The sequence below is a fragment of the Phycodurus eques genome, chromosome 12, assembly GCF_024500275.1.
Source record: "Phycodurus eques isolate BA_2022a chromosome 12, UOR_Pequ_1.1, whole genome shotgun sequence".
NCBI classification, from domain to species: domain Eukaryota; kingdom Metazoa; phylum Chordata; class Actinopteri; order Syngnathiformes; family Syngnathidae; genus Phycodurus; species Phycodurus eques.
In genome coordinates this window covers 8,843,529-8,852,327 of record NC_084536.1, presented here as the reverse complement: position 1 = coordinate 8,852,327, position 8,799 = coordinate 8,843,529, and the positions used below count along the sequence as shown (strand labels likewise).

General features: G+C 41.4%; 1 protein-coding gene across 3 annotated transcripts in view; it reads right to left on the bottom strand.

The window, feature by feature from the left end:
• Nucleotides 1-256: 256 nt before the first annotated feature.
• Nucleotides 257-8,799, bottom strand: part of zmym2 (zinc finger, MYM-type 2) — a 65,061-nt gene continuing 56,518 nt past the window's right edge. For 2 of the 3 annotated variants that reach the window (XM_061691111.1, XM_061691114.1), the window contains exons 22-24: nucleotides 5,946-6,173; nucleotides 2,372-2,495; nucleotides 257-2,007 (exon numbers count right to left, since the gene is read on the bottom strand). In XM_061691111.1, the coding sequence (XP_061547095.1) occupies nucleotides 1,815-2,007; nucleotides 2,372-2,495; nucleotides 5,946-6,173 (545 nt within the window). In that variant the 3' untranslated portion in view covers nucleotides 257-1,814. The remainder of the gene's footprint in view (nucleotides 2,008-2,371; nucleotides 2,496-5,945; nucleotides 6,174-8,799) is intronic. The other variant, XM_061691113.1, reaches the window with a different exon arrangement.

The window sequence follows — 8,799 nt, the reverse complement described above, 5'->3', positions numbered from 1 at the left end:
CAATAAAAAAGAAATTGAAAAATGTAGATTTAGTTCTGAACGGATGTGGTATAACTTTGCTCAACCTGAATTCTTGTAGGTTCCGAAATATTGGAATTCTGAAAACAAACTGGATGACAAAACGTTTTAAACTTACTTTTCTCCCAAATACTTGTACATTACAAGCAATTGGACTAAGAGCTACAATGGAAAAAGAAAAGGTTTTAACTATGCGCGATGATATTTCACAACAGATGTGACAAAATGTCACATGGCGGGTGTGTTATTACTTTTCTAAATAGTTGCACCTTTGAAGCTACTGGGCAAACATGGCATCGCTGGAAAACCCAAGCATCTCCAATAGTGATAAAAGGAAATAGCAGTGCCATTTTCCAACGGATGTGACGTCAATCAGAGGACAAAATGTACATCAAGTTCGGGGCAGGTGTGGTATTATGTGGTATTTGCACGTTCCAAGCTATTGGGCAAACAGAATCACTGTATAAAGAATGCAGCTATGAAACTTAAAACGCATGTAATAACTAATTACTATGCTCAACCCAATTACTTGTACATGCCGAACAATTTGGCTTTTCCTGTGAGCATAGTGTCACAAAAAATGTTGCTGTAATTATTAAACGCTGCAAAAGAGGAACGGCATTTCTCAAAATGTGCAGCTTCTTAGGCACGGGTGTGCTATTACTTTTCGCAGCCAATATACTTCTCTCGTCCGAAATTTTGGGAGTTTTTCTGCAGCAAATAGCCATGCCATCTCCAGATTTTGCACAAATTTTTTTTTTTTAAAAGCATGTAACACCAATGCTTTTTCTCAGCTAATCCATCTTTCTCAGCCCAAATACTTCTCCCTTTGGAACATTTTACCTTTTTTTGTGGCAAAATTCTGGATTCTGAAAATTTGGTGGAAAAGTTGTTAAGGCGTGTTAACAGTAGTGCCATTTCTTAATGAATGTAACTTCAAAGCACAAAATACGTGGCTACTTCAACATAGGGGATCTATAAATTTTATGACTTTTTATGGAGCAAAATGCACGTATCTGCAAATATTGCGAAACATCTTTGAGTGTATGTAATACCAGTGCCATATTTCAATAGATGTGACTTACAAATGACAAAATGCTTGGCCACTTCAGGACAGGTGTGCTATAACTTCTCAGCCAGAATACTGGTCCCTTCCGAAATACTAGGACATTTTCTGCAGCAAAAAGCATGCAGCTCAACTTTGAGAAAAAGTTCAAGGCGCATAATCGCGGTGCCATTTCTCAACGGATGTGACATCAATCTAAGGACAAAATGTATGGCAACTTCAGCACAGGTGCGCTATTTCATTCTTCAACCGAATTACCTGTCCCTTCTGAAATATTGGACTTCTTCCTGCAGACATCATAGCACCACTCGCTGTCCAATGAAAAGCATGCATCTCCTTGTCCTTTCAGGAATGGGATGCTAAGAGTACATGCTAACAGTTCTCCTGATTTGTCTTTTCCAAAGCCTAAATCAGGTGCATGGGCTTGTGCCTAAACTAACTCTCCAAACGACATCACTTCATTTAATTCAGGCTTGGTGACAGCATATCCGGATCATTAGGAGGCAAAACATTCCGTAACTGTCCAGATGCCACCCATCCCCAAAACAATCTCAGGAACATTCTGGAAAACCACCCCACACCCGTCCCCAGTTTTTCTAGCTATGGGCGGCGTCTCATGCAGCTCCGTGGTAGGAATGAAGGAGGTTTACATAAGAAATTGTTGGAAGAACTATTCACTATGGCCTTCCTGTGGATCTAACTAACAATCTACACGTCCAAACCAGACGTGCTACTCGGCGCCACCTTTCTCCTCTTGCTCCTGCGAGTCCGTGTAGATGTCCCGCACCAGTAGGACTCTGGCGAGGAGGGTCTCCAGCGTGTGGCGCTCCAGCGGCTCGGAGGTGAACCAGGCCCCGTTGCCGTCCCAGGCGGCGTCAGGCTGAGCATAGAAGAAGTCCGAGCATTCCAGCAATGACGCCGGGCTGCGTCAGGGGGGAAAGACAAGACGGGAGAAGACAGTGGTTAAAAAAAAAAAAAAAGTGTTGCGGTTCACTTTGGTGGGGTTGTGGCTAAGCTGGACAGGAAGTCCTCATCGTCCAATGGTCATCACTGAAGATTCAGGATGTGAACAGCATGGAGTTAAAATCACAGGACACACTCTTAAAAAATTTCAGCAAAATACGTTGCAGACCCACCCGCTATTGGTGAAAATCCACAATATAGAGAGAGTATTCTGTCAGTGCTAATGTTCAAAATGTATTTAAAAAAGTTGTCCTGACAAATAAAACCCAATTAACTGATAAAGCGGCAGACACAGAACCCAGTGAGGTAGGATATTGAACGCACCACTTAGAGCGGTAAAGCCAGAAAAGGTGTTGCTCTTGCTCCGTGACAGGAGCAAGTGGTCCCACGTCGTTGTCTTCTTCACACTCCTGATGGTCCAGCTTCCTCTTGCGAGAGTCCTTTTCTACTATGAGGCAAACAAAGCATACCTTATATTACAAGCTTAACTATGTAGAGTACTACATTATAAAGTATACATCATACCAGGGGTGGACAGATTTTAGTGCTCAGGGGCCTCAATTTTTAAAAAATGGACAGATGCGCAAGGGGGGGAAAAAAAATGCACGAATAAAGTTAATTTTAATAAATAATACATTCTCATCTTTCAATTTTAAATTTCATCATATTGATATACAGTCTCCTCCAAAAGTATTGGAACGGCAATTTGAATCCCTTTGTTTTTGGGTTTCAGATCAAAAGATGTATATGAGCAAAGTTCAGAATTCCAGCGTTTATTTCATGGTATTTACATCTACATGAGTTAAACAACTCAGGATAGAGCACCTTTTGTTTGAAGCCACCCACTTTTCAAGTGAGCAAAAGTATTGGAACAGACCATTAAATTAACTTAAAAAGTGAATAACTTAACCCTTCAGTCTCCTCTTCAGGAGGTAAAACGCATGCTCTATTGGGTTAAGGTCTGGTGATTGACTTGGCCAGTCCACTCCCCCCCCCCCCCGATTAAGTCCTTTTTTTGTGTTGACAGTGTGTTTTGGGTCATTGTCTTGTTGCATGATGAAGCTTCTCCTGATTAGTTTGGATGCATTTTTCCGGAAATTGTAAGCCCAAGCCAGATCCTTTCTTTCTCCATACTTTGGTAGAGGTTAATCTTGGTCTGATCAGTCCATAAAACTTTGTTCCAAAACTTTTGCGGCTCATCTCTACACTTCTTTGAAAAATCCAATCAGGCCTTCCGATTCTTTTTGCGGATGAGTGGATTGCATCTTGTGGTATGGCCTGTATATTTCTTCTCTCAAAGTATTCTTCAAACAGTGGATTGTGATACCTTCACCCCTGGCCTGTGGAGGCTGGCAGTGATGTCTCCGGCTTATCTTTGGGTGTTTCTTCACAGCTCTCACAATGTTTCCGTCATCAACTGCTGCTGATACCCTTGGCCTACCTGTTCGATGTCTATTTCTCAGAACACCAGTAGTTTATTTTTCAGGACATTCCAAATTGTTGTATTGGCTATGCCCAATGTTTGTGCAATAGCTTTGATCGATTTTCTCTCAGTTTCAAAATGGTTTGTTTTTCTCCCATAGATAGCTCTCTGGTCTTCATGTTTGCTTAACAGCAAATGCAACTTTCACAGGTGAAACCCAAAGCCACAGTCACATGTTCCAATTCTTTTGCTCACTTGAAAGGTGGGTGGGTTCAAATAAAAGGTGCTCTGTCCTGTTTCTTAAATTTCTTGTTCATTTTAACACAACTCAATGTAAATACCATGAAAAAAAAGCTGGAATTCTAAACTTTTGTCTCACATTCATCTGAAACCCAAATGTCTTCAGTATACAACAAAAACAAAGGAATTGCCGTTCAAATACTTTTAGAGGAGACTGTATATAATTAAAATTTGATAAAAAATAAATTTACTAATACTAATGTTAAATGTAGATTTGTTTTTGTTTTTTTACAATACATCAATTAACCAGTGAAGAAATCAATGAATACTAATACTCAAGAAAATAAGTGGTAGAATTATTGTAGACTTGCATGATAGTGTCAACGCTTAGCCCTGCCTTCAACTATACGCTCAACCACAGTCATAGAAAAAATTATTACAACACCCTTGTTTCTTAAATTTCTTGTTCATTTTAATGCCTGGTACCAGTAAAAGTATACTATTACCTGAAGAATACAATGACCACAGCACAAAATGCAGCTGCTTTGACATGCTTAAGCTTATTTGTATTCCTAGTGATTTTGGTTATTAACAAGTAGGGCTGCCACGATTAGTCACGACAATGTGACGATCAAAATCGTCCATTTATTCATTCCTCAATGTCATAGTTTATTTTTATTTCTGAGATTAGTTTTTCTCTCAAAAGCGTTTGAATCCTCCCAATGCTCACCGCGCTGCCCTGTTGTCTGCTTGCGGCAGGACGCACATGCGCAGTAGTTGTCTTCCGGGTCAGCTGTGCCGTACCCGGAAAAACTACAGTGATCTGTGTAGCAGCAGCGCTTGGATGTTTAAGGATTTAAGCCCAAATGCTGAAGAGAAATGCAATTCAAAACATGAGAACGAACGCGCCTTTCATGGCAGCACGACAGTAATACACGAGCATCTAAAAAGGAAGTACATTGTGGCTGATTCCATTTCTGACAAAGAGGGACCCATCACCTTTTTGGCCTGTACGATTCCGGAGGCAGGTGATGGGTACCGGATAGCCAACTGGAATATGGCATTTGTGATCGTCGAAGCAAAAATTCAGCCGTGGGCGGTGTTCAGTGAGGCCAAGGAGAACGACTTCCAGACAGCTGGATGAGATCTGCCTGGAGTTCCTAAAAGCTCTGGATGTTGTGGCTCTGTCCTGGCTGACACACCTCTGCAGCATCGCATGGACATTGGGGACAGTCCTTCTGGATTGACAGACTGGGGTGGTGGTCCCCCTTTTTAAGAAGGGGGACCGGAGGGTGTGGTCCAACTACAGGGGGAATCACACTCCTCAGCCTCCCCGGTAAGGTCTCTTCAGAGGTTCTGGAGAGGAGGGTCCGTCTGGAAGTCTATTCCTTGGTGGCTCGGGAATCTGGGTAGGACGCCGTGTCACGGGCATGTTCCACCGGTAAGAGGCCATGTGGACGACCCACGACACGCTGGAGAAACTATGTCTCTTGGCTGGCCTGGTAACGCCTCGGGATCGCCCCAGAGTACGGCTCTCTAGTGAGGTCTTCCAGGTAAGACGGAGGCCCCGGGGACGACCCAGGACACGCTGGAGAGACTGTGTCTCCTTGCTAGCCTGGGAATGCCTCTGGATCCCCCCCTGGAAGAGCTGGACAAAGTGGCTGGGAAGAAGGAAGTCTGGGCATCCCTGCTTAAGCTGCAGCCCCCGTGACCCGACCTCGGATTTGCGGAAGAAAATGGATGGATGAACTAGTTTGTTTTTGGACCGGTTCAAAATTTTGAATTATGAACTACGAACTGAATTAGTTCATTTTTGGAATGATGAACTGAACTTTGAACTAGTTCTCATAGAAAATTTACTTTCCCAACACTGATCCTGTATTATTTGACATTGCAATATATATCACAGGTTTAGGGAGAAAAAAAAAAAATGGTGATGTCATTTTTTTTCAATATCGTGTAGCCCTAATATAAAATATGATTAGTCGACTACTTGCAAAAATAATCGGTGACCTATAGACTATCAAAATACTCGTTTGTGGCAGCCCTACTATCAAGGAAACCATGGAAAATGGCCAGATATCAGCTGTTAAATTCAACTCTTTAGTGCTATGTTTGTTGTCATCATTCTATTTGTCCAAACAAATGTACCTTTATTTGTACCAGGGCATTAAAATAAATAAGAAAATAGATGGTCTAATAATTTTTTCCATGACTGTAGATGATTTCACCCACCCTGAGAGACAGGAGAAGACACGCGGCTCTCCCCGGTGATGACTGGGTGCATGGCCCCCGGGCCGTAGACTTGGGCAAAGGACAGCCGTCGGTGCTGCTGGGTGCTGTGCAGGCGGAGGCGCTTGGCGTTCAGATAGACCAGTGAGCGCAGAAGGACGGCGGGCGTTGTGCCGCCCAGATGCCCGCCCGCCCACAGGCACCGTTCGTCCACACGGCTCCAGGCTAAGCCTACGATTGGGGGGTGGGGGTTGTCAATAAATAAATATATAAAATCGTGTGGTAATGTCAAAGTAGTGATTTAATGCAGTGGTTCTACAACGTCTTACACCAAGTACCACAGAAAATACTAAAAATCATATACTAGGCAGTGGCTTTATTCCTAAAAAGTCATTTAATATCATTGTAACATTATGCAGTTTCAACATTAACTCGATTAACTCTTAAATATACAACCCCAATTCCAATGACGTTGGGACGTTGTGTTAAATAAAAACAGAATACAATGATTTGCAAATCATGTTCAACCTATATTTAATTGAATACACTACAAACAAGATATTTAATGTTCAAACTGATAAACATTATTGTTTGTAGCAAATCATTAACTTAGAATTTTATGGCTGCAACATGTTCCAAAAAAGCTGGGACAGGTGGCAACAAAGACTGAGAAAGTTGAGGAATGCTCATCAAACGCATTTGAATTGCTCAGTCATTCACAAGTGTTGCAAAAAAAGAGTCTAAGTTAATGATTATTTGCTAAAAACAAAGTTTATCAGTTTGAACATTAAATATCTTGTCTTTGTAGTGTATTCAATTAAATATAGGTCGAACATTATTTGCAAATCATTGTATTCTGTTTTTATTTATATTTAACATCCCAACTTCATTGGAATTGGGGTTGTAATACAAACTGTACTTCATGATTCAATCAAAATGTATTGCATATAAGTTAAACATTTTACCAAAATAAATGTTGGACAGTTATAAAAGATTCAATGCAACTGTACTGTACTTAAAAGTTAAATACAATTGAACTGTACTTAAACGTAGAGTCTTGGATTTTAAAAGAAAAGTTTAAACCTATTATATACAGCTTGAACCTTTATGTGACTCTCTGCCTACCAGTAGAGGCAGCCTGCGTACCACTACCTCACTTGAGAATCACTGATCTACTCTCATCCATATTTGTATTGCAGAGTGAGCGTCTTCATATAACAAGTACAATCACAACTTGTCAGGATGTGAACAGCAATGTGGTATAATCACGAGACGCAACCCGCTAGTTGACATGCTAATTTATTAAATTTTACTTCAGACCAATTTACAACTAATCACTCAGCTAAAACAAAAATAAGTTAATGTTAGTAGACCATTAAAAACGACTCAGCTAAAAAGAAAAAGTTAATGTTGGTGGGACATTAAGGAAATTCTACTTGATTTCTGGCCCACAAATATATACCGTATTTTCCGGATGACAGAGCGCATCAGATTATAAACCGTACCGATTTTGTGTAGAATTTTTTTTTTTTTTTTTTTTTTAACATATATTAGCCGGACTATACACCGCGGATATATACTTGGTGAAATTAGATATTTACACAAAGATTTTGTAAATGTTTATTCAGATACCTTGTTTCCGAACAGTTCCTGTAACACAGCAGTAAAACGGCTCAAACATAACAGAAAAGTCAGTGTTTTTATTCATCCTCCTCCTGTTCACTGAAACCACTGAAGCCGTCTTTGTCAGTCTCTGAGTTGAAGAGCCTCTGAACGTCTCCGTCACACACCATTTCAGTCTCTCTGTCGCTCTCAATGTCATTTTCATCTCGAGACACAGTCACCGCTGAAGTTGTGCTGTTTTCCTCACGTAGCAGTCCAGTCTTTAGAAATCCATTGGTGATCGTAGATTCTTTCACACTGCTACACGCTTTTAAGACCACTGGCAGACCTCAGAAAAGGATGATCTTCGCATGCGGCCAGTTTTTGTGAAAGATTTCTCGCCACTGGTCGTCAAAGTCTCCCACTCACCTCGGAGTGTCACTTTCAAAGCACGATTCACACTGATGTCCAGTGGCTGCAAAAACCTTGTTGTACCTCCAGAAATCACAGCTGGAATTGAGTTTGATCTCTTGATGGCTGTTTTCACAGAATCTATTATATGGTCCCTCATAGTGTCCAAAACTATCGATGCTTTTTTTCTGGTGGAAAAAATCCTCCCAGACGCCTACTGTAAAACTCCGTCAGCCATTCAGTCATTAAGCTTTCCATCATCCACCCTTTTTGTTAACTTTAACGACTATGCCTTTTGGGAGGTTTTTTGGCTTAAAAATCACCATTGGTGGAAGCTTGTGTCCGGAAGCGGTGCAGCTCAAAACACGGGTGAAGTGCGTTCTCTCGTGGCCAGTTATGTGCAGCAGCTCTATTTCCCTCCTGGATGGACAGATCGATGGCTTTCAACTTAAAAGCTGCATCATACGCTTTTCTTGTACTTTCCATGATGAGGGTGTGAAAAAAAAACATATTTTGCGTTCGTGCATGTCGTGCTGCGTTTTGCGTTGAGCGTGACAAAAACTAGCGTCGTCTTCTACACGCAGAAGGCATCTGCGCATGCCTGAACCCGAGTGCATTATGGGAAGCGTTCATGCTTTAAGCATTACGTTCAAACAAGTTTTTGTTGTACGTTTAAACAAGTTGGGCCTGTCTTGTTTTTGCACTTATTGCGCCGCCTGATAGCCGTTAGCGGAAAAAAAAATCGATATTTTAGCCGCATCGTTACATAGGCCGCAGGGTTCAGAGCACGGGAAAAAAGTAGCGGCTTGTAGTCCGGAAAATACGGTCAGTTAATGTTAGTTGA